We start from the raw sequence: 26,492 nt of genomic DNA, 5'->3' as shown, positions 1-26,492 counted from the left end.
ATGAATGTATATGTACGAACGTATGTATATGTATGTATGTTCGTGCACATATAAATGAACATATCAAATGAGAGACATATCCGATTGATTTCTTGTCATCATTTATTAAGTACATATATGCATGAAGTTTTGTATGTCAAACTCATTGAACTCGTCAAACAAATAACCGAATAAATATGCAAGAACTACATAGTTGGTATTCGGAATTCAGAAAAAAATTCAATTAAAATCTCGTATCGAGTGATACACTGCAAAGACAAAAAATAACAATACTTAGGTTGGCTTTCCATTAAAAATTTCATGTTCTAAACTCTACACAATAAAAAAATTCAATTCTGTAACTTTAACACCTAAAATTGAGTGTTCTGCGAACAAATTTCTTAGAGATTTACTTTTCAAACTCTATTTATAAGACAAAGTTGTGTGCTAATTATTTGCATGTCTTAACGCTTAGGAAAGTTTAGGATTTTTTTCGAAGCACTTACACCGAATTATTCTATTGTAATTGTAATTAAATAAATTTTAGGTTTTACAGATTATAATTTAATTTCGTAATATTATTAAGATTTTATTACTCATACGCACAACCATTTGCCATTCTGCAATACCAATACTCCTATTTCAGAAAAGCACATTTTATCAGACTGTCAAAACTTTAACAGTCATACGCAGAAACGTTTCCCCCCTTTTCAGTCCCTCAAAGATTATTTTAAAGATATTTCTTAGGAAATCAAATTTAATACATGAATTATAGCTCCTCTACGCAAATCATGTGTTATATCAGCTCTACATATAGTATATGTAGTGTCTCTGTAAATAAGTATCTTTCTTTCATAAATTTTCTCTGCTATACACACCAGGTCGTTGTACCATAAATTCATCTAAGCTTTAATACGAGTACATACATATGTATATGAAAATTTTAACTAAAAATATATACAGGGTACATAGTCGTTGAGCGCGCGAGTCTAGCGTTCGTCTTGATACTCTTGTTATTGTTATTATGACATGTAGGCATCTTTTTATGTATTTCCGCCATATCGATATTATAGTTGTCGTTCAACAATTGATTAACCAAACCGATATCAATTTTTATACCCTGTACCCAAAGGGTGAAAGGGCAAACTAGTTTTGTGCGAATGTATGCTACAGGGAGAAGGAGGCGTGGCTGACCCCACAAAGTTTGGGTTCTACAATTTTATATTAAGCTGCTTTAACATTTTTTACGTTTTAAAAATATTTTCCTTTTAATAAGAATAATCTGTTAATGATAAATATTCAACACTTGAGAAACTTTTTGTTCATTTTAAAAATGTTTGATAGACATTTTCCATTTATTATACATATGAATGTACGTTAAACGAACAAAATCGTAAGATGTGAGGCCCGTTTTTGTATTACCCTATTGGTAACTTTTTATTAACTTTCGTCAAGTGAATAGCTTTCACAAAGTTACATTTGTATCAAAATGTATTCGACAAGTGCTAAATGTGATAACAAGAAAAGTCTTTTAATACATATGTATGTTAATAATATTTTTGTAGTTGGATTGTTTCTACCAAAAAGTAATATATACTTATAATACATAATAATATAATAATGCAAAATAATATAATAATATATAATAACAATATAATACATACATATTTGGCTATAGATACCACTCATGTCAGCTCTCATAGATTCTGTTTAAAGTAACCCCTTCAACTTCTGCTGCTTCCACCAACACACAGTAAACAAATTGTGCAAATTGTAAGGAGCTCATATATCGTAGCTACTTATGTGGTGGAAATTGTTATGTGTGCTGCTGCTATTGTTTTTTCATTGTTGTCTATTTCAGATAATAAAAGTAACAAGTTGTGTTATTCGTAGTTAACAATAGCAATAGCAACAAAAACATCGACAGACAGTGGTTCGTTGACCGACAATGTAACGTCATGATCGCCCTGATCTTTACGACCATTACGCAAAATGTAAAAAGCTCACTGCGCCGTGCATTGCAGTCACGCAGCCGTTACATACACACCGATAATACTAACACATGTAGAAGTATTGGTGCTGGCCTTGCTTTCGACATGGCCAGCTGTTGTTTTTGTTGTTTCTGAGTATTTCAAGGTCAGCATTTTAGCATATTTATGAGCAAATTAGTAGAAATGGAAAAGCTCAACAACTTAATAGGCCAGGCCCTTGTGTGAGGGGGTGCGGTTGTGTGTGTGTCAGTATGTCTCTGCGAATGAGCGAAGAGTGTAGCGAAACTTGTTTTTGCCCAGTTGATTTGACAACTGCGATGTATGTATGTACAAATATGTATGTATGTACGTAGTCGTATGTAGCACGAGCTAACAGCTACCTTCTTAGGTAGCAGTCGCAGTCCGTTTAGTGCGCTGTAGTGCAACGGCAGCCTTAACGACAGATGCATTAATGTGGATTAAAAATGTGGAAACACAAAGATATAAAGACTGGGTATCTGTGCGCAAACAATAGCAGACAAGACAGCAAGCAGCACATCTATAACGATAGTCAGAACAACAACAACGGAATTGAGCATGACAACAATGCAGCAACCTATACTCTCTACTTCACCCTCTCTCATTATTCCTCATTATTTGCATCTCTTTTCCACTTTGCACAGACATACACAAAAATGTATGAAGGTGCAATGCTGCACAGTGCAATTGAAAACGAAACGAAGCAGCGGTACATTTTGAGTAACTTTTGTACATGGTTGGCATATGAAATGTGCCCGTAAACGGATGTCTACGTAATATTTATGTTCATTTGTATGTATTGATCAATTACACTACCAAGTACATACACTTTTCAAAAAGTGCAAGAGATTGCATTTAGAATAATATAATACAATAAAAAAAATTACGAAAAAAAAATTACGCCATTTCTCCCCGACGGGGAATTGAACCCCGGTCTCCCGCGTGACAGGCGGGGATACTAACCACTATACTATCGAGGACGCTTGGTAAGGGGTGACAAGAATTCGAATTCAAATACGCTGGCTACTCTTTTCAAACTACGGCGTAATGCGTCATCAAGCGATTCGTGAATGCTTTCGTTTCTTTACGTAGTACAAAACGATATTTGGCCGAACGAATTTCAACATCCTCGATAGTATAGTGGTTAGTATCCCCGCCTGTCACGCGGGAGACCGGGGTTCAATTCCCCGTCGGGGAGAGATGTAAGATTTCTTTTTTTTTTTTATATTTATAAAAAATTTGGATTATTTTTCCATTTTTTTTGGACTTTGCATATGTTGAAACCAAGTAGTCGACTTTATGTATCCGAGGTTTACGTATGTAGGTATATACTCAATTGTAAAATGAATATGTAACAGCAGCCCTAAAAACAGAAAGTAAACAACAGATGTGCGAAGAAGGTGATGAGTTGTATGGAACAAAATTTTAACAGGAATTAAGCACATCTGATGTTCGGTCTTAACTTGGTTTGTGCTTAGAGCTATGACACAAACAAATAAACAAACACACATTTAGACACACACACATAAATCATGTCTCACACTTGCACCTTCATAGGCACGGAGCACGCTGGCAAAATGTTAAAATTCAAGCAAGTCGAAATCTTTTCTGCATTTAAATTCGTATCGTATTTTTAGTTTACGCTTCGCTCCGCACAGACAAAGCAGACGACAGTAGCGCAGCTTTTCATTCAGTTTTCTTAGTAGTTTTGTTTTCTCAATCATATGCGCGCGCTTTGCCTTTTGACTCATCCATACACGTTTGCTTCTCCCGTTCGTGCAATAATGTACTGATAGATACAGATACATACATACGCTATAAGATGTATAAGTCTATATGCCAAAAATGTTGTTGATGTCATTTGAAACGAAATGGGGAGGCACTAAAGTCTATGGGGCAAATGCTTTGATTCGGGTTAAGCTTTTAAAGGTTTCTAGTTTTTCAAACCAAATATGTTACACAAGTATATACATATATATAATATATTATATTACCGCAGTGGTAATAAAACTTACATGTGTACATATACATATATTTCGTTTCGTTCGATCTCAAAGGCCAAACAAGAAACTTATTGCTTTTCAGAAATATATTATGTCAGAAATATGTAATAATTAGTAGTTGCGGAAGTGCATTAAATAAGCACGAAATCAAAGCTCTGTACAATAAATACACTTAAAAGATATTCTTGATGTATTGCACTTTTGTTGGGCCTATTAAAAATTTATTCAATTTCATAACTATATATATATGTATTTACATATTTTGCATAAAAGATGGCCGACGGTGAATGTCCGGCAAAGAGAGCTTTTATTCTGTATAAAAATCATTTAAATACCCTCCAAAAAATGCACGAAATTGTAATAAAATTTATTTTAATAGAAATGCACACAGTTTTCTTAAGTTTAAATTATTGTTGGGAGTTTTATATTGATATTATTTTAGGCGCTCGTTTTGTGTTTAGGTTTTTATATCCAGTACCCAAAGGGTACAAGGGTATATTAGTTTTGTGCGAGTGTACATGTAACACACAGAAGGAGGCGTGGCAGACCCCACAAAGTATACATATATATTCTATGAACGCAAGGATCTCAGAAAGTATAAGAGCTAGAATAACCAAACTTGGTATGCAGATTCTCCGGAGCCCGAGAAAGGACGAGTTTGTTCATTTTTCCCGATGCACCCCCACTCCCCCCTATTCATGATTTTCTATAACTCCCGTAATTCTTGGAATTTTGAACTAAAATTTGGTAGACACATTCAGTTAGTGATTATATATCTGTATGTATACCAAGTTTCATTATGATAATTTGATCAGAAAGAATATATATAATATATATAGGGTATTTAAGCGTTGGGCTTGCTTGAGTGAAGCATCCTTTTTAGTTAATAGATGATGTAAAATATGCTTTGTGGAATGGAAGTTATCATGCATCATATTAACGAGAAAAGGTTACGAAAAATACCCAAAAACGAGAAAATATTCATGCAACTTTGAAATCGATTTGCTCAATGAACTAAATGAATTCAGAAGAAAATCATGGTGGACTTTTTTTTTTGGGAATATGCTCATATTTATATGCAAACAGTAGTTAGGCATTTGTTTTGCTTTGAATAAAAAGACAAAATAAATAAATATTTACATATGTACATACTATGTGATTAAGCTGGTATAAGTATAAAATCTGACTTCTTAATTCTGCTAAAAGTGTGCGCATTTCAAAACTGTTTTGGATTCGAGAGAAAATTGTATTCTTGACCCCATCGATTTCAAGCTAATTTATAAACTCTATGTAAGATATTGATTTTACTCATTTTACTTTACTAACAACTCTACATACAATGTACATACATACATACATTTTTAGACAGATGCATCTTAAGAATTCTGTAATTTATCGTTCAGATCATTCTGGGAATTCACAAAATTCGTGCAATCTACAAAAACACAAATACCCCCGATTGATCCCATACTTTAAATTGAAACAACAAATAATCATGAATTGCTTATTGAAATAAATGGTGCCTGCATGAGGGAAATAAAAGTATTTCCTTACATACAAACACACATACATACACTGGTCGGCTCAATTTTTTTGACGAACCGCGCTCACGAATATAGTTTGTAGTTTCTTAAGCTTTCTTCATAGAATAACGGTGCAATTTTAGTGCGGCATATACAGTTCATAGCACCAACAACATGTACGCAAAATATTGTGCCTATTACTCTTTCCTCTTTTTACCTACTATTGACAATGTGCTTTTCGCGCACGTTTTACTAAGTATACTTAACCCTGGATATTTGTTCTTCATCGAATCGGCGACGAAAATTTGTTAATCTGTGGCACCCCACAGAAAACCCTGGTGGTTTCGGCTACAGTTGTTTTTGAAAACTCCCAAAAAATACGTCGGTGCCACAGAACTTCGAAAGATTTAATTTTTTCGAGCTTCCCCTCCAAGCCAGCTGTGAAACATGTCAATTATAAAGAGAGTTAGAGCCATAAATGTAACATTTGCACAAGCTCTGCCCGTAGCTGTTATTGTTGTTGCTCCTTGGCTCTACTCTCTACGTGAGTTCGAATACTAAAATAGGTAAAATCGATAAAACATTTTTAAACGTATTTTTTAATTTTCCCTCTTTTTTTTTAATTTGTATAATTATTGTAAACATATGTTGGAACAGAGTATTTCAATGTCGGGACACCCGATTTCCGTTTTTCCAATTGTTAAGTTCGCAATACCCATATTTATGTAGAATATGTAATTGGGGAAAAAAGCTACTTTTGATATCTTATAGTAAGTCAACAATAAGTTTTTTGACAAAAATGTATAATTTTGTTAGCGTGGAAACATACAAACATATCTATGTATGTAGATACATATGTTCATATATAGTATATGTACATATATACATATGTTATGTATGTTATACAGTTGCATAAATTGACATAAAAACGACACATCCTTCAATTCAAGAAGTTACTTGCTTTTTTTACTTGCAAAGTAATTTGTAACTGGGGATTGTGGTTAGAAACTTGTTACTCGTAGTACTCGTAGTTCATAAAGGTGTTGTTTAACCAGTCCTGATCGTATGTACATACTACACATATACATATATGTACATACATATATGCACGAACAGGGCCAAGGCAATGTCATAGCCACAGCGACTATATCGGAAGTTTAGTGCCAGTGTTTTTTTTTCGAATTTGGTAAACTGATAGGTGAGAAGGGACGAAGGTGTGAGAAGAGGGACGTAAGCAAACAAATTGTGGGGAAGACAGCGCGGAGCAGTACAGGCCAGAATTATTGGCACAAAGCGCGGTCAAACATAAATTTATTTGCACGTATGTATGTATTCCATACATATTTTTTTTTTGTTCAGTTCAACTTGATTTATGAGCCGTAGTCTCTCACTGACATACACACATATATATGTATATACATAGTCGCAGACAAGAAATCGAACTTTATTGATAGTCGCGTTGTGGAAATACAAAAAAGGCGTAGGGCCAACAAATAGTGGTAGTAGGAAGTTGTAGGAGCTAGGGATGCTGCCATAAATGGTTTGTGGGCGTGATGCTGGCGCAGCTTTGTTTTATGCCTGTTGAAGAAATGAAGAAACTGAGAAGCCAAACGCAACAGCAACAACAACAACTACAACAACATATGTACATGTGTGCCAAGTTTATGCTTGCCACTTGTTTATGGCCCAGAAACAGGCTAAAACAGACGTCAAGTAGAAATTCTATGAAATTTGAGACTAAGTCAGCAGCTAGAAATTCGTTATTGCCAGCCATCAAAATGTGTTTTTGTTGTTTTAGTCTCGAAAGGTGGGAGGAGGGAGGTATGTGAGTTGGAAGTTTGCAGTTTTTCTTATTTGCAAAAAAAGGAGGTCAACAACGCGAATACGGGGAGATTATATTGGTACTTTGGCAGGCATTTATTATATATTTGTACAGCATATTGCCGGCTATTTGTGAAACCTGGGTTCCTTCCTGTACACGATCTAGCACTTAGCACGTTCTAAATGATCAGCTACCTCTGATTAACCTAACATCAACATCAACGAAAGATAGCAAGAAATGAATGCTAGAGTCTGGATACCAAGTTTGGTTATTCTACCTCTTATACTTTCTGAGATCCTTGCGTTCATACAGACGGACGGAATAAAGACGTATGTACATGGCTATATCGACTCGTCTTGCCATTGTGATCATGAATATATATACTTTGTGGGATCTGCCGCGGCTCCTTCTGCCTGTTGCATCTAATCTAATATACTCTAGTTCATTTCATGTACAGAATATAAAGAGTTAGCAACATGACACACAGGATCTGCGTTCCTATACAATACACATACATATACAAGCATCAAATCATCCTTGCAGAACTTGACTGCCGTACGGCTGATAAATAGAACTTTGGATGCAAACGGTGGAAAGTTCAACATGCAGCTCGTTTAAGTCATTTGCCAATACACAGGACTCGACATTTTGTTGTATTATAATTGCGTTTCAGGCGTATTAGCTGATAGCGCGTATTTTTGAAAGTTAAAGGTTCCTTTTGCTGCAGTTAATTCAAGGATCTGAATTGTTGCCTCTACAACCCCAATTGTGGAAGGATTGTACAAGCTTATTTATGTGAAAATGTGTATGTTTCTTTCAAGTCCTTAGCAGAGCTGAGCGCGTGACTGAAGGCAAAAGGCGTACAAATGGCAGAGCACAAAAAAATCGTCAAGGATTGGGTGAATGGATGGGTCCCTACCAATGACTGCAAGCACATACACACAAATGTACATACTTATGTACATACATGCTTGTATTTATGTATGTATGTATTTAGGGAAAACACGGCTGAGCTAAGGACGCGCATTATAACGATAAAGGCCAAGCAACCTAGACTAACTAAACAAAAATCGAAGTGGTCGTTCAGTGGTGGAAGGGGGTAGTGTTAAGCACACCTGCAAAAAGCAACAAGCCAATAAATAATACGAGCAAAGCAAAGCGCCAATATCACATGCAAATTCATACCCATTTGCACACACGCATGCATACATACAATATGTATATGTACGTATGTATGTATGTACATGCATACGCACGTAAAACTAAACAAAAAACGTGACGCCTTAACCTACAAAAACAAAAAATAAAAGTAAACAAAAGTTCGAATGCGTGGCAACGGACGCGTCTTGAGCGTCTTGGGGAGCGGGGCAGCCTAGGCGCAAAGTCAAAATATGCGCACAATAAAAAAAAAATTTACGAAAAACGGTAACAAGCAAAACGACGACAACAACAACAGCTAAAATCGTTTAAATGTGGCGTCGACGACGACGCGGACGCTGACGCCGCTGGCGAAATTTGTTTCGTTTTCCAAACTGTTTCGCGCTTGGAGCACGAGCATGGAACGTCGTTTCAATTTGCAAACATGCGTGCACTCTTTTCTTTGCTCTTGTTGGAAGGAACGGGAAGGAAGGTGGAGGTAGGAGGTAAAAGATGCGGTCGGACAACTGCCGTCTGCCCCACATTGGCGTGCCATGCCAATGGCATAGCATGCGGAGAGCTTGTGTGCACAGTTGAAAGCCGTATGCATGTTTTTGAGATGCGGTTTCACTGTCCCTACTCAAACTGTTTTCAATCACCACACACACACTTTATTCACCCACCCATTAAGACACACAAACAAACACTTGCGATCCAATTGCCGCACAGCCTGCAACAACCTGCTGGCAATCTCCCTATCTCCCTATCAAACGCCAAACAACAATAAAATCCATGCACTCTGGGCTAAAATCATGAGCTTTGCGGATCGCAAGTGTTAAAAGACATAATAATAATGAAAAATAATTGTGTAGCCTTAAAGCCAATTAGCAGTATAAACTTGTGAGAACAAAATAAAGCGAACACTCAGTTCTGCGAACAATTCACAGTAAAGTATAAGGGCACATTATTATAGCCTGCACCCAAAGGGAAAAAGGCTATACTAGTTTTGTGCGAATGTATGTAACACACAGAAGGAGGCGTGGCAGACCCCACAAAGTATGTATATATATTATTGATCAGGATGACAAGCTGAGTCGATATAGCTATGTCCGTCTGTCCGTCCGTCTGTCTGTATGAGCGCAACGATCTCAGCAAGTGCAATAGCTAGGATAACCAAACTTGGCATTCAGGTTCCCCTAAGCCCTAGGCAGTTCGAGATTGTGTTTTTTTTTTTCTGATACAACCCCCCACTCCCCCGCAATTCGTGTTTTTTATAACTCCCGTAATTCTTGGGATTTTGAACTTAAATTTGGCATATACATCCAGTTTGTGGTTATTTGTCCGTATGCCAAGTGTCATCATGATAGGTCAATTATGAGGAAAGTTAAAGCCATAAAAAAATCGCGCTCTATTAAAAAATTATAATCGAGATTTAATATTTTATGTAGGCAAAAATCCGAAAGTGATTTTGTCCTTAATTACAAAACAACGTTTTTCGCTCGCAATATGAGTTCAGTAAGTATTTTAGTCATATTAATTGATAATAATTATATAAGAATGCAGAATGAATGAATTTTTGTACATTCTATTGTTTCATGCCCACTGTAGGCTTTTTATGAGCCACCGCACTTTATTCCCTCCTTTCGTTCTTAGGCTGATGCTCCCATGCTATTAACTTGGCCTACAATCATTTTCGTTACGTCATAAGCAGGCGAAACCGCCGTTAGTCAGCTGCCACCAAAAGCTGCACACTGCAGGACAAACAACTACATTCTCTCACCCACTCATTGCCACCCTCCATTATTGACTCGGCAATTCGCATGCTTTGTCTTCATCTTCGTCTTTTGTTTTGATTTTGCCTTTTTATTTTCATTTTAAGAAGCAGATTTCTAGCGCAAAGCAGAAAATAATTTGGCCCATTTTTTGCATTGTCTTCTGTTCCCTTTCCAAAACATTTTAATGACTTTTTCGCGCTTATTTTAATGTTCATTTAAATGTTTGTTTTACGTAATAATTTGTTGTTTTTATTGGTAGAACATGCTATGAATTGCTAATGTGCTTGCCTCATTTACCGCGCACCCACACCCCGCACTACTGACAAGGTGTAATTGACAGGTTAAAAAAAAAAACAAAACAAAAATAAAGCTTGGCATTTAACTTTGACGATCTAACGACGACGCACGCGATGTCAGACGCAGCAGCAGCGGTGGCGGGGCGCAAGCAAATTGTTAGTTCTCAAATGGAGCGTGAAATTGGCAGGAAAGAGATGCAATTGAACTTGAACAAGTTGTTGGCAATAACAAGAGAGTGCATCAATACGTATAATACTGCACGTGCGTAAAAGAGATAGTATATACTATGTAGGGCGTTTGAGTGATATCTTTCTAATTAGAAGAGGCATGGGGCGTGTGTGCGTGAAAAGGCTAAAGCAAAAATGTTGAGAACATGCAATACCGTTATTTTACGATTGCAATAACTGCACTCACTAATGATAGATAAGCAAAAATACGCACTCTCACTTTTTAAATTATACATGTACGTAAGTGCGTTTGTATTTACACACAAGCATACATCATACATACAAATGCATGTATGTATGAGTACGTGTATATGCGAGCGTGTGTAGCGGCAAACGTGAGCAAACAGCAACAACAACACGACAGATAACTAAACAGCTGAGCGTTAGCCAAAACGGCGGCACACACATACGCGTATTCATCGCAGGACACACAAGATACTATTATATTAATCAAAATGCAATAAAAAGTAACTAACCTTTTTCAGAATCTATCCGCTTGATATAACACCGATAAGAATGTTGAATTCGAGGTATTAATTCCTTTGACATTCATAATTAATCACAATTAACACATTTGACACATTATTCGTCCATTGTCTATATAAATGTTTGGAAAGCTCGCAAATTTGCATAAATTTACACACTTTTTCTGAGATTTCGTTGCATTACAACTTATTAGAAAAATCATGCGCGGACACCCACCATCCAACCAAATATTTTCAACTGGCTGAAAACCAAAGCCAAAGTGTTGCATATCACAACAGACTAGGTGCTGTAAAATGCGCTGTCGTGCGATCAGCTGTTTTTGGGATGCCACACCATTACAAAATAAGCTGACAGAACTCGATTCCCATTTGGTAGAGTGGCAGCCTCATATACATATGTAAGTATATTTTGTTATATTCTTTACACAATATATTCTATACACATGAATGTGTTGCAATTGCGCTATTTGCATTCGTTAAAATTTTGTTTGGATGCGATGAATAGTGTAGGTATAATGATAAATTAGTGATGACTAATACTATTTGCTATAACTGAAAATACCAAACTTTGCTCATAAAATATTACGAAACTAGAAAAGGGTTAAACGAGTTCAGCAATTGTATTTGTTTTAAAATTCTGCTCTTTTTAAATAATAATGCAAATAATAGTTGAGATTCATATATATTTCTTAAAATATACCTTTTCTAGTATTCTTTGGTATTTCTAAGTAATAGCTAGAAATTCCTATACATCTATCGATGTATTTACTCACGCAGTACGACCAGGCAACTCTGGTCAGGTTAGTTGATAGCAAGAGTTAGGGCAAAAACAACAATAATTGAAACATAGTGCCAGCATTGGCGTCGTGTAAAACAACAGTGAAGTAAGGCAAATTAATTAAATTAGCGAAACATACGTAATTTTTTACTCATCTCAGCCATGGCCAATCGACGGAATACGACCAAAGTCGAGGCACTTATTGAAAGCTGTCGGAGCGATGGAAAATGGCAGCGTGTCTTGGAGCTGACAGATGAGCTAAAGACTGGCTCGCCGCACAATGGTGAGACGCTCAAGAATACCCAACAGCGGATTTATATTTTTGCATTGCAGAGTGCCTGGCCAACTTTCTGGTGGGGGAAGCGCGACTAGAAAACTATCTGGAGGAGAACGCACCCATCGAGTCTAATTTTGGTCGCGCTAAGAGCGGGCTCGGGGAAGCACGACGTTACCTGAACTTGGCGCTAGGTGAGAGCGGCCAGAAGGCGGGAATAGCCTTGGATGCCTATTTGTTGCTGGCCAAGTTAAGCTTCGCTTGCGGCGAGTACGAGCAAAGCTTGGAGAACTTTGTGAAGGCCGAGCTTAATACGCTGGCCGAAAAGGAATTGACCTTGTGAGTGAACGAATCAATAAATGACGAATTCCAAACAATTCAGTTTATTCCGCCCACAGACGCAGCTTGAAAATTCTAGCCGAGAGTTATGCCATCAGGGGTCTGTGCTTGGAGCAACAAACGACCAAGCCCACATCGAAGTTTAAAAAGGCCGAAAAGGAGGCGGAGATGGCAAGTGTTTCTTATTGAAATTTTGGCAGGTTCTTATAACTCGCAGCCCTTCTTAGATCTCCAGCTTTGAGCGCGCCACCGATTTGGGATTGCTTTATCTGCAGGAGCAGGATGTGGCCAGCGGCAGCAACAGTTCAAACAACTCAACCGCCGGCTCCACGCTCAACGTGAACGCGACCGTTCAGCAATCGGCCAGCAATTTCGCTATAAGCAGCACCATTCCCGCCTCCGGGGCGCACGAGGTGAATCGTCGCATGGGTGCCATTCTCGAGACGGCGCTGCAGCGTGCGCCAATTGTGCTGATTAAGGCGGGCAAGTTACAGGATGCAGTGGAACGTTATCGCATCATGCTGAATGCTATTGAGACAAGGACCACGCAGTCACTGCGTCTGACCCTTGCACGTCAGTTGGCCGAGGTTCTGCTGCGCGGTGTCTCGGGCACCATTTACGCTCTGCCCTTCAAAGGCAAATCCGGGGGCAGCACATTGCGCGGTAGTGGCCGGCAGCTGTGGAAGCCACACAAGTATGCGGCTCGTCAACAATTCTCGCCACGTAATCAGCAGGAGGAGATCATCCTGCTGCTGCTCATAGCTGAAGCATTAGCCGTACGCGATACGGTTCTATCGCAAAGTCCGGAGTTCCGCGTGGCCCGTCAGCATGCAATGGGAAATGTCTCAGCAGTCTATGATCTTCTCACATTGGCCACTGTACGTTGGGGCCTGGTTCAGTTGCTCCACGAATCCTTTGAGAAGGCTCTGAAGTTCAGTTTTTCCGAGCAGCATGTTTGGCGGCAATACGGGTGAGATTTAAATCATATATTTAAGGAAGTCCACTTAATTGTTTTCGTTATGCAGACTTAGTTTGATGGCTGCCGAAAAACATGCTCACGCTCTGCGCGTACTCCAGGAATCCATGAAACTAACTCCCAGCGATCCATTACCCTGCCTTTTAGCCTCCCGCTTGTGCTATGAATCTTTGGGCTCCGTCAAACAAGGGCTCAACTATGCCCAACAGGCTCTTAGGCGCGAAGTGAAGGGTAAGCTATAGAGCCTTATAAATTCCGTCATTATGACTCATGCCTTATAAATTACCACAAGGTGTGTGATAGATTTTACAAACTTTTTATATCGTATATCGTATGTATATCAATAACTCATGAATAAGAACAGCGCTTTTTAGATTATTTATATTAGATTATATATACCACAGAAAATTTATATCTGACCACTATGTTATATAGCACGGTTTAATGTAGGTTCCATGGTAAAACATAATTTGGCTTAAATGAAATCATGTCGCTCTTATAGGAAGGTCGCTATGATACATATACGACGCGTAGTATTAATTAAAGAATGCCTGAACATTCTTACATACATATGGGATTTTATATTAAAATAAACAGGATAGCTCAAAGTGAAAAATAAAATAGTCAGGAGGCCTTCAGTGGCAGACCCCACAGAGTAAAAATATTCATGAAAAACGATTTCATTTATCCATGTCTCTCTTTCTGCCTGTCCGTATGAACACCTAGAGCATAGGGACTATGAGAGCTTGAGACACCATCAGAAAAAAAAACCTTGAGAGAATCTGGATACCAAGTTTGGTTGGACATGGCTATATCGATTCGTTTTGTCCTACTAATCAAAGATATATAGATATACTTTGGGGGGTCATCCTCGCCTCCTTCTGTGTGACATAGATTTGCTCAAAACTAGTATACCTTTTTTACCCAAAGAATGGGTACAGGTATGAAAATGTAACTGTCGAAATACCATGCTACGAGGAAGATAGAACTGAATTGGTATTTATTAGACTTTTAATTCACATGGATATAGTGATAAAGTGGTTAGAGTTTGTTTTAAAAAGGTTAAGCAATAATATTTAATGTGGTTAGAAGTTGATTTTTGGCATGAAAAATACGTTTACATCGTTATCCACAATGGTTTGCTGTTGTGCGACATGTTCTACTAATTCGCTTACCAAGAGTGTTATTTACGCCAGGTTTTCGGCCGTCACGCAGCCAACTCTTTGTGGGCATCGGCCACCAGCAATTGGCCATTGAAGCCACGTTGAAGAGCGATCGCGATGCGTACAATAAATTAGCGTTGGAGACCTTGGAACGGGCCGTGCAGTTGGATGGCAACGATCATCTTGCTGAGTATTACCTTGCGCTGCAATATGCGCTGCTAAACAATGTGGGCGAGGCGCTCAGTCACATCCGATTTGCGTTGGCCCTGCGCATGGAGCACGCTCCCTGTCTGCATCTATTTGCACTTCTGTTGACCGCTTCACGGCGCCCACGTGAGGCGCTGGGCGTCGTGGATGATGCACTGCACGAATTTCCCGATAACTTAAACTTGCTACACGTGAAGGCGCACTTGCAGCTACATCTGGAGGATGCGGAGACGGCCCTCTCGACGGTGCAGCACATGTTGGCGGTCTGGAGAGAGATTTACGAAGGGCAGTTGGCTGGTGAGGAAGAGAAGCACTCGGATACGAAGAGCGGCGTGCATTTAATGCACTCCTCGCAAATGTCTGACAAGGATTCAAGTAAGTTGGATCGAATTATGATCTCGAATCAATATGTCACTAATTATATGTATGTTCTGTATAAATATACCTACTATGTAATATCCTAACTTCCGCGGAATGTGTGTATATAAAACCATAAAATCAAAAACAAATATAAAACCAAAATAATTGTAAGTCCTAAGGCCAGTTTATTATGCTTTCTCTTCCTATTCCGATTGCCTGATGTACACTTCTATTCCTAACCTTGTTACATACATATGTATATATATACACAGACTTTTTCTTCTATCTCTTTAACTGGTATACCCTCATACTATTAGTTGCTTGTACGACCGTTGCTACTTTATTGCCTGCTTCTAATCTATCACTAAGCCTTTCTTATACATATCCATTGGCTATTGGATTTGCTTGATAATTTGTTGTATCTCTTCAAGATTCCGTCTATGCCGTTTCTCTGGCTGCAGTGTCGCGTGTGGAGCATGCGCTGAGCGAGGCCGCCAGTTCGCTTAGTTCGTTCACTCAGCGTCCAGGACCTCGACGGCCTTGGATGCTGCAAATTGAGGTGAGTTCTAGTCATTTCGATTCGGCACATAACTTTAGTCTCTGTTTTTGGAATCCACAGATTTGGTTACTGCTCGCGGATGTCTATCTCCGGATAGATCAGCCCAATGAAGCGCTCAATTGTATACATGAAGCCACCCAAATCTACCCACTTTCCCATCAAATTATGTTCATGGTATGTATGATGACGATGTACTCTACTTACCAGATATCTTCATACCGAAGCGGTCTTCTCAATGAGTCTTAAGGGGGTAATTAATCCACGATTTGGAATATCGTTGCAGCGCGGCCAAGTGCATGTCTATTTGGAGCAGTGGCTCGATGCGAAGCAATGTTTCCTCAACGCTGTTTCTGCCAATCCAAATCACATGGAGGCTTTACGTGCCCTGGGCGAGACCCACTTAATTATGGGCGAACCTCGTTTGGCGGAGAAAATGCTCAAGGATGCAGCTAAATTAGACCCCAATTGTCCAAAAATATGGTGAGATCATAGAGGTAGTTCTATGACATAGTAACTAATTGTACCCCAACTCTGTCTATAGGTTCACACTCGGAAAAGTCATGGAAACTTTGGGCGACTACAGCGCTTCGGCGGACTGCTTCGCCACTTCGTTACAGCTGGAACCATCGTGTCCTGTGCTTCCGTTTACCTCGTTACCTTTAGTTTTTGAATAGGTATTCGATTGATAGATATGTATGTTCAGAGCTCTGACATTTGTTTTAATCGTGTAACTTAAGATACCTAAACTAACCTCAACGTGAACAGCAATATTACTTACTTACTGTTAGATATTACCTACGAACATACAAACAAATATTTGTTGACATCAGTATTACGACAGGCGTTGTATTCTGTACATGACTTTCTGTGTGTAAATTATTAGCTAGTTGTATGGAAAATCTTCAAAGCAAAGTCCAAATATACGTATGCATATTTATCCGACACTTGTAGTAGAGTTCATATCACACCATTGATAGAAACCTATATGTGTGCATACCGTAGAAAACATGGTCACAGTCTCTCCAACTAATTATTCCCTTATACAATCATCTATATGTTTTTACTGGGTTCGGTATTGCGCTATTTTCGACGTTAAGTGGAAAGGTAATAGTGTGTCATTTAGATTAATTATTGAATTGAAGTATTTTGTCTGTTATTTGTTGAAATTGAATATGAATAATAAAAATATACCTAAATACGATATATGGTACATATATTGATGGTTGGATGTAAGCCGACCTTTGCAACACAAATAAAATATTATGAATTTGCCAAATCAGTCAGTTGCGAATGCAAAAATTACTTTGCAAGAATTGCTTTCGGCTACTACAAGAATCGGGGCTTTTATTATTTCTTTAATTCTAACTTGGAATTATTCCTAAACTGCAGTGTAGTTTTTAAGAAGACTTTCAGGCTCGTTTTCATTTGAAGTGTTGGAATTGCAAGGATGCATCAATTGGCAGTGATTGGTGAAATGTTTTACGTGAGAGTACTTTGTAGTATTGGCGTGTAAGCTCAGAACTTAATGTTCCAATCGGAATTTTGTGCAAATAATTACATATTTTAAGTTTGCTGTTACTGGTGCTACTCGTATATATATTATGTGTGTATGTTGCATCCCCGTATGGATTAATTGTCTTGTTGTATTTTGCATTGTGTATTGACAAGGTTGTTTATGTCTTTCTTGTTTGCGCCCTTCTTGTCCCGGGGTCCATATTAGTTGCATTTTTTATGGTTTTCGGATGTTGTGTCTCTGATTTCGACTTCTCTCCCTGACAACGCTGGGGCCGGCATTTTTTCCATTTTAAACCCATCCGTGAGGAGAAATTCCCATTTGGGGAAATTGGAATTGGACTGTTGAAGGACTGAAAGCACCTAAAAGGACTGTCTAATAGAATCAGATTTGTATTGTTTATTGTTATTAGAAACATCAATACTTCGATTGTTTTTAGTTTTGTTTACGAGTATAAGTCGTTGATATATAATTCTGAAAAATATATATAAATTTGATATTGTATTGCAGCGCTAAATACAGTATGCGTCTCAGCAGCAACTAAATCATTTCTTTTATTTATTTTTTTGAAATAAAAGAAAATATATGTACGAGTATATTAAAATCTGGATTATTATTTGTCGCATACTGCATTGCAAACAAGTATTTTGTGAAGTTATCGTTTTGGCGAAATTTCTGATACGGTTTATAAGCATAACGCCGAGATCGTGAGCTAACTTTTATATTTTAGATCGTTCTTTATTTAAACTGTCATTAAAGCAATACACGTATGTATGTCCAAAATTGTAATGAAAATGATTTCTCTGTCTGTATGAACGCAAGGATCTCAGAAAGTATAAGAGATAGAATAACCAAACTTGGTATCCAGATTCTCCTACGCCCGAGAAAGGGCAAGTTTTTTAATTTTTCCCGATGCGCTCCTCCACTTCCTCGCTATTCGCGATTTTCTACAACTCTCGTTATTCTTGGAATTTTAAACTAAAATTTGGTAGTTACATCCAGTTAGTGATTATATATCCGTATCCCAATTTATTATGATAGGTTGATTGGAATGAAAGTTATAGCCATATAACCAATCAAAGGTCTGTCCGCAGCTGTATTTGTTGCTGCTTTGACATAATTATGTAATACACACATACATATGTACAGTACACAAACACGCATAGACACGAAGTATGCACGTCTTCAGATTTGATATTATTTCCTAATTGAATTGAAGAGCTTGGAGACGAGTTTGTTATGGAACAGTGTATAGCAAATATAATGTTTCATAATTGGTACAATAATTGTGTACAGTTATAGAGTTCTGCTTATGGGTTTGGTATCCTCCGGATCAAATGGGGTTGTTGATTATTACGGATAAATGCAAAACTAACCTCGCAATCCACTTATGATCAAGCTTTAAAAGCCACCTGCTTCCGAAAATGGCCTCAACAGTGATTCTCAAACTGCGGACTAACCCGGCAATCAGTTGAATGGGGACTCTTTAATTAGCTAAGAAAATGACGTATGAGTGTGTGTGTAACTCCTCGGGGTCTTATGCAATATCGATTTCAATCGAAGTACCCTCATTTTCGCAACTTGAACGTACGTAACTAATTGACATTCTAATTTCCGCCCGTAGGGCGCCAAAAATAGGTGCCCAAAAGCCAAAATAGCTGAGCGGGCACAGCTGTGCCAAGTGTCGCGACTGGTGTGGAGGGTGTAGTTGCTGTTGGCAACCAGTCCATGGCCAATCAATAGAAAAGTAAACAGAAAAGGAAGGAAATGTTTCTGCTGGAATTTGGGTTTATTACGCCACCGACGAGTTGACGAATGGACGCAGCAAAATAAAAACAGCAAAGGGGCAGCTTATTTGGTGGCCAGGAGTTCGTCCCAGTTTAAACTTTGACCCCGTTGGCCCGTTGGCGGGTCATGGAAGTGGAGAAATGACACCCAAGAAGAAGCGACGTAGCGAGACTTGCGACAGAAATGGAAGCAGAAGCAAGCACAAAACCAAGGTGGAGCACTTACTGTTGCTCGAGCAACTGGAGCAGTTGGAGCTGGCGGACAGTTGTTGTGACATTTGCCACTGCTATTGCTACAGCTCCCACAGCAGCAGCACCACAAGTGGACGCCAGCCCGAGGAGAGGTCGCACAACTCCCAGCAGGAGCTGCAGCAACTGGAGCAGCAGATTGAGGCGCTGGAGCTACTGCAGCGTCGCGAAAGCGCTGGTAAGAAGGGCAGCATCAAGGTCAAGCTAAGCAGCAAGCCTCGAAAACGCAGTGCTTCCAAATCGCCTGTGGAGCACAGTCGCCGCAACTCCGCAGAGACCAATACGCGTGCTTCCACGGCGAACAGGAGTCGACGTTCAAAAAGCGCGGGCAGTGAACGGAGCACCCGACTCGAACGGAGGGGGGCGGAGGAGCGCAGTGTCAGTGTGGGCGTGCCAGCAGCTTCGACAAACAGGAAACGTGAGAGAGCAGGTGCTACCAGGGACTGCAAAATATTGCAGGTATGTCTAGAGATATGTGCATCCCATAAGATTCGGAATGCATTTGTGAAAAGAAGAAATTAATCAGAAAGTTTAAATTATATACGTTGTCTGTTCACTGTTTTCTTCAATTACAATGCGTTCATGTGTTCTCGCCAGCAGGTCGTATGGTTAATAAGGAATACTACAAGGAAGTTATATAACGTTTTCGTGTATATATCTCTATATATAGTCTGTTGAAAAGAAAAGTGTATTTTGAATTCCTTTGAAAAGCATTTACTTATTCATCATTATCCATCATGTCCCCATCAAAGCATTCACCCTCAGATAGAATGCCATGGCACATGGCTCCCTGCGACTCTTTCCTATTCCCAAGTCTGAAGAGACCAATGAAAGGAGAGCGTTTTGCCACAATTGATGAAATAAAATCAACATCGAAGAACGAGCTGATGGCCATACCGAAGCCATACCGAAAAGCGCATTTAAGAAGTGCTTCGAGGATTGGAAGGAGCGCTGGCATAAGTTCTTATATCAGAGGGGGATTGCTTTGAAGGGGACAAAATGGATATTGATGAGTAAATAATTACTTTTCAAAAAAATATAAAATTACAAAAATTCACCTTCTCTTTTGAACAGACCACATATAGATACATTCCTTGTAGAATAAATCGAGACTAGGTCCAGCTTTGAAGTTTGTGTTATCCTATACCGAGTACCTAAAGGACAGTCTGTCTGTCCGTCTGTCTGTACGATCTGTCTGATCAGACTCCAAATTCCGAAAACGGTCAAGTTTTTTATTTTGTGATGTATTCCCTACTCCCCAGCTCTATTCGACAATTATATCCAGTCAGTTTCCTTTCTTGTTTTACAATTATAAGTCTAATTATAAGTCTGTTTTAATCGATGTTCAACGCAATTGAATGGAGCTAATATTGTGTGTTCGGAATGAGCAGGTGTTGTATTCATAGGACGATTCACGTAAACATTCAAGGCATAATTTCGGTTGCGGCATCTGCGATATACTATGATTCACGCCTAAATTTAATGTCGATAGTCTAGCAGAGCAGGGCATACACTACAGTGCAGTACAGAGCTTCAGCTCAATAACATTATAACTGTAAAGAGGCATACTGGCTATCGGATGACAATAGCCATTTCCGGATAGGTCCGTCTTACTGATCATTTATAAATCTACAGGGAGAGCGTGGGATCGACAGTGCTTCTCTTTGTGCGCTCCTGTGCGAGGCCCGTATCAGCATTAATTAGAATTCGACACGTTTTCTGTGGCGAGCTTTACGAAAAGAGAGCATTAACAGCTCTTAGGCTCGAATGAGCTACAATCCAATGTTTTTGTTGTAATTTTTCAATGTTTGGTTCCTTTTTACCTTTTACCCCACTTGCGAGTCAAATATTCATATGGCTTGATATATATGCTTCAAGGTCGACAGGACCATGCCTAGGGCTATAACTTACTGCAAAGGACGAACTGAAGAAGAAATTACTGCAGATACAAGGGAAAAATTTCAAACAAAGAATATTGGAAAACTTTACTTACGTTTTTTTGTTCCGATATGTTTTGTATATTTAGTTTGCTTTAATTTTTCTTTTAAGTGTTTGAGACTCCATCTTCAATTTCTAAAAACTATATAGACAATAAATATTAAATGTTTAACTATATTGCAGAACATTCTTGGCCCACTATCGGAACCATTGCCAGCGTTGATCATCAACGGAAAAGCCAAGTCGAAGTCTCAGCAAGCACTTAACCAACCACCTGCCGACAACGATATGGCTTTGGTGCCTCTCGGGCAGACACGGCCGAGCCATTCCAATGAGACCCTCTGTAGCTCCATGGCCAATCTTTGTCTTACCCCCACTGTGCGTGCCGCCTATCAGCAAGTGCCCATGCACGACAAGAAGATTCTTAATCGCATGGCCGTGAAGCGCAGCCAGCAACTGGTGGAGAAGGAGCACGCCTGGCTGGCTCGCAAATATTGGGAGAACGAACGTCTGGAACGGGAATTGCTCAAGTGCGAGCAGATAGAGGAGTATAAGCGGGCAGTTCATGATAAACAGTTTCAAGACTACATGCTGACCAAGGTCCGTTTGCAGGCGCTGGCCCAGCGGGATTTGGCCGAGCTGCAACGCCTCCGAGAGGCGCTGAATGCCAAAGATGCTGCTGCCAAGCAGCGAATCGCAGACCTGAGACTGGAACGGGACATCCAGTTGTGCCAGCGCCGGTGCGAGGAGCTACGTCGCAGTGAGGCCGTCAATTTACAGCAGGAGGAGCAACACCTGGATACCACCTTGCGGAAACGCGATATCTGTATGCGACTGACCCAGCGGCTCAGGCGAGCGGACGAGTTGCGAGGCCAGCTCCTGCAGGCCTACCTCAATCGCTTGCAGCATGACAATTATGTGGAACAAGTGCAGGTGGGTAGAATCGGAATTATAATTAAATCATATCTTCTATGAAAAAGTAAAGTGAAATAAGTAATCAGTGATTCGAGACAAGCAGAATTAGAACTAAATCATATCTTGTAAGAAAAAGTAAAATAAGTAATCAGTGATTCGAAACAAGCAGAATTAAAACTAAATCATATCTTGTAAGAAAAAGTAAAATCATCAGTAGGATCTCCGAAAGTATAAGAGCTAGAATAACCAAACTTGGTATACAGATTCTCCTGAGCCCGAGAAAGGACGAGTTTGTTCATTTTTTCTGATCCAACCCCCATATTATTTTTTTTTTAGGATTATCCATGCATTTTCACAATGATTTAAAAACTCTAATTTTTATTCATTATCTCAATATTTAATAATTAATTTTAACTAATAATAATCATTATTTGATGAGTTTTACTCCAAAAATAATTATGATTATTAGTTAAGTTGTAAAGTGAAACTCAAAATTAATCATTATATTGTGAGCGAGTAAATAAAATTAAAAAATAATCGTTATTTTGTAGTTTTTATAATATCTCTCATAATGATTATTGTTAATATAAGGACAAGAGGTTATAATATTTTATAGTATTCTGTATGTCGTTGGACGTTATTGTATAAATCCAAGTTATTATATCACACCTTCGTTTCTGTTTGCAGAAAAGTTTCTTGATCCTTTTCGTATTTAAACCTTGTAGGGAATTGTAAAAGGTATCGACACTAGCCAGTGGTTACACGATCAGTAAATAATCATCAGAACTCGGCGTTGAGGTTTTAATGAATAAGTGATCACTGGTCAGTAATCATAGAGCAGTAATTCGTGATCAAATTGTAGTGTTCAGTTGTCTTCTCTGTAGCTTTAAATACTACTATAATACTAACTATTCGTGGCCTTTGCGGCTCTTCCTATATTTCAGCACGAGGAGCATTGGCGGGAAAGGCAACAGCTAGAGATTCTAAAACGGGAACAACTTAAGGCGGATATTCAACGCAAACGGCGTCAATCGCAGCGCTTCGTGGAGAATCGACAGCGACGGCATGAAGCGATCACAAGGACCGCCAAGATCTCGGCCAGCCTAAGGGAGCTGGTGCGGCAATCAGTGACTCCTGAGGCGGGCGCAGGAGGTGGACAAGGATCGGGTCAGACAGCAGCTTTAGATTTTTATGCACAACAGCAGGCGCACCTGGGACGCTTGCTTTTCGAAAAGTAAATTGAATGTTGGAGCATTGTTGTTATTATGTAAATAAAAATTAGATACAAGTATGTATATAAAAATGTGAATTCCAAATTTCAGTACTTAATTTTAAAATCCATATAGATTTCACTTGCAATTGAAAGCGGTAGTCATGCTGACCAGAACGATCGAACATATTTGTAATTTAACAGTGGAAATAATGTTTAGATTTTCTAGCCCTTTTGAGGGTTTTCATTTATTAATTTATTTAATTTATTATTAAATCGATACAGATTGCAATAATTATATACAGTAATAGTGCGTCATATTTTCAACTTCAAAGATGAGAAAGTGTGCAAGTTATTTATAGTGTATTATTCTTATTTCTGTTAATATCACATTTATTATCTTATGGCTATTCGATTAATTTTTGAATATTGCACATTTATAGTCTATTATTCTTATTTCTCTATTATCTTATTGCTATTCTTTAATTTTTTTAATATTGTAATTTATCACATGAATATCACATTTCTTTGTTACTACTGGGGGAGCTTTATTTTCCTATGCCCCGATTCACAGCCAATTGTGGTCAGAGACGTTACAGACCTAACAACTAAACAAGAAAGGAATGCTAAAGTCGAGCAAGCTCAACTTTTAAATACCCTGTACCACCCCACAAAAAAATATTATTAAAAAAATTTAATTAATTAATTAAATTAAATATAAAATATTCCATACATACATTTACATTTACATCAGAATCGTGTCTATGCGTGTTTGTGTGCTTGTACATATGTATGTGTGCATTGCGTAATTATATCAAAGCAGCAACAAATACAGCTGCGGACAGACCTTTGATTGGTTATATGGCTATAACTTTCATTCCAATCAACCTATCATAATAAATTGGGATACGGATATATAATCACTAACTGGATGTAACTACCTAATTTTAGTTCAAAATTCAAAGAATTACGGAAGTTATACAAAATCATGAATAGGGAGGGAGTGGGGGTGCATCGGGAAAAATGAACAAACTCGTCCTTTCTCGGGCTCAGGAGAATCTGGATACCAAGTTTGGTTATTCTAGCTCATAGTTCATACAGACAGACGTAGAGACGGACAGACAGACAGACAGACGGGCAGAGGGACGTGGCTATATCGACTCGGCTTGTCATCCTGATCAAGAATATATATACTTTGTGGGGTCTGCCACGCCTCCTTCTGTGTGTTCCATGTACACTCGCACAAAACTAATATACCCTTGTACCCTTTGGGTACAGGGTATAAAAATGGCATCATTCAATAATTATTTGGGCTTGTCTACATGTTTTTTACTCTCGATCATAAATTGTGAATTTACTTTAATCAAAGGAGTGACAGAATTTGCTTTTATCCAAAATGCCTTGAGGATCTCCTAAATGGTTTTGTCTGGATAATATTGAAATGTAGTCCGAATTTCAGGCGGGCGAGCCGCACGATATATATATATATATTTGTCTAGACATTCGGGCTACATTTTAATATTATCCAGGCAAAACCAGTTCAGAGAGAAAGGTCTAATGCGAGCTACTCTCGGTATATCATGATCGCGATTGTAATTGTATGCCAGGAAATTTTGGTCATGATGTGTGACGGACTTAGAAAGAATTCCTTCTGGAATCTATGGGAAAATAAAGTTCTCTGACAACTTTGTGGGACACAAAAGCAATAGGAGCAGAGACAGGGTAACATTTCAGTGCAAATTCAAGAATATATATTCTATATATATACTATACTATCGCTATAGTATGTTATGAAATGATCGTGATCATATTATTCCGTCACCCAAGTTATATCGTGGTTTCCCCATATTTTAGCCGATTCGTAGCTGAAATTTTCAATGATTGTTTGTTGTGGTAATAAGTAATTAATTATTATTTCAGTTTCAACAAGAGAGAGAAAGTCGAGCAAGCCCGACATTGAAATACCCTGTATCCAGGTAAACTTCCGGAACTGAGGTATATGCGCCTCTAGCAGAAGCAAAAGGAAGAAGAAGAGCGAACTTGATGCTGCCGCTTGTGGGCGTAGTACCGAAGTAAAATTGTTTCGCTAATAACTTTTCTTAAACCTAACCGATTTAGATGAAATTTAAAACAAAAGTAGATAATTATATAGAAATTATGTGTGCAAAGTTGGTTGGTGTAGCTTTTGAAATGTGGACGGTATTGACGAAATTCCGTAGCGGGGGAAGGGGGGAAAATACCAAGAAATAAAATAAACTCGTCCTTTCTCGGACCTAGGAGAATCTGAATACCAACTTTGGTTGTTCCAGTTTTAATAGTTTCTGAGATCCTTGCGTGCATCCAGACGGACGGACAGACAGAATTATCCTCATATTAGGAGTCAGCTTGATAGACAGACACTAAAGGCAGTTAAAAACCTCAATGGTTGATTGATGCTTTTTGTACTTTTTTTTTTTAATTGTAATCTTTATCTTGGCGTTACAAGTATGAGGTTACTTTTACGTTAGTACGCTAGTCATTAAATATTTAGATCGATATCAATATAATAATTCATTTATAATTTTATCTAAATACATTTCTTATTTAATCTTATTCTTATTTGTTCTATTTTAATTTATAACAGAATATTTTTAAAGTTACATTATTATTTATATATAAATTTAAAGTTGTTTTTAACTCTTTATTTATTGTTATTACTTTTCAATATATTGTAGTATGTGTTGTATTTTCATTTATACAAGTAGATATTCATCATGCGCATTTCAAATCAATTGAGTTGAGGGAGGTTGGTCCATTAATTTCTATTTCACAACAAACACTCTCTAAGCGCAATAACTTATCATTGGAATAGGTCAGTAATATTTAGCAAACGAACAAGTTTGCGGAAAATACGCAATCACACATACTATCTACACTCGCATTATTACTCATAGCCCGGCGAAGCTTACGTGGCTATTAATGTTTGTT

General features: G+C 38.4%; 3 protein-coding genes and 2 non-coding genes across 5 annotated transcripts in view; 3 read left to right on the top strand and 2 right to left on the bottom strand.

Annotated features, from left to right (window-relative positions):
• Positions 1-11,470, bottom strand: part of LOC115624605 (probable RNA methyltransferase bin3) — a 64,786-nt gene extending 53,316 nt beyond the window's left edge. The window contains exon 1 of the mRNA XM_030519350.1: positions 11,249-11,470. The gene's annotated coding sequence lies outside the window, so the exon portion shown is untranslated. The remainder of the gene's footprint in view (positions 1-11,248) is intronic.
• Trnad-guc lies at positions 2,897-2,968 on the bottom strand. Its single transcript has one exon. It is a non-coding gene; the product is annotated as a tRNA-Asp (tRNA).
• Positions 3,115-3,186, top strand: Trnad-guc. The gene has a single exon. It is a non-coding gene; the product is annotated as a tRNA-Asp (tRNA).
• A 580-nt stretch (positions 11,471-12,050) lies between the features above and the next one.
• LOC115624624 (tetratricopeptide repeat protein 7B) lies at positions 12,051-17,198 on the top strand. The gene is made up of 11 exons (XM_030519378.1): positions 12,051-12,141; positions 12,196-12,318; positions 12,369-12,648; positions 12,708-12,819; positions 12,876-13,618; positions 13,674-13,855; positions 14,821-15,369; positions 15,786-15,913; positions 15,974-16,087; positions 16,197-16,393; positions 16,455-17,198. Exons 2-11 carry the CDS (start codon positions 12,198-12,200, stop codon positions 16,585-16,587), a joined length of 2,559 nt encoding a protein of 852 aa, XP_030375238.1. The 5' UTR covers positions 12,051-12,141; positions 12,196-12,197; the 3' UTR covers positions 16,588-17,198.
• Positions 17,199-19,354: 2,156 nt separating this feature from the next.
• On the top strand, positions 19,355-23,553 carry LOC115624877 (intersectin-1). The gene is made up of 3 exons (XM_030519722.1): positions 19,355-19,921; positions 21,584-22,333; positions 23,260-23,553. The coding sequence occupies exons 1-3, from the start codon at positions 19,355-19,357 to the stop codon at positions 23,551-23,553; spliced, it is 1,611 nt and encodes a 536-aa protein (XP_030375582.1).
• Positions 23,554-26,492: the final 2,939 nt, after the last annotated feature.

Source organism: Scaptodrosophila lebanonensis, unplaced genomic scaffold (genome assembly GCF_003285725.1).
Source record: "Scaptodrosophila lebanonensis strain 11010-0011.00,11010-0021.00 unplaced genomic scaffold, SlebRS2 tig00000061-arrow-pilon, whole genome shotgun sequence".
NCBI lineage: Eukaryota > Metazoa > Arthropoda > Insecta > Diptera > Drosophilidae > Scaptodrosophila > Scaptodrosophila lebanonensis.
Note: the sequence above shows the minus strand (reverse complement) of the source record. Positions and strands in the feature narration are given on the sequence as shown.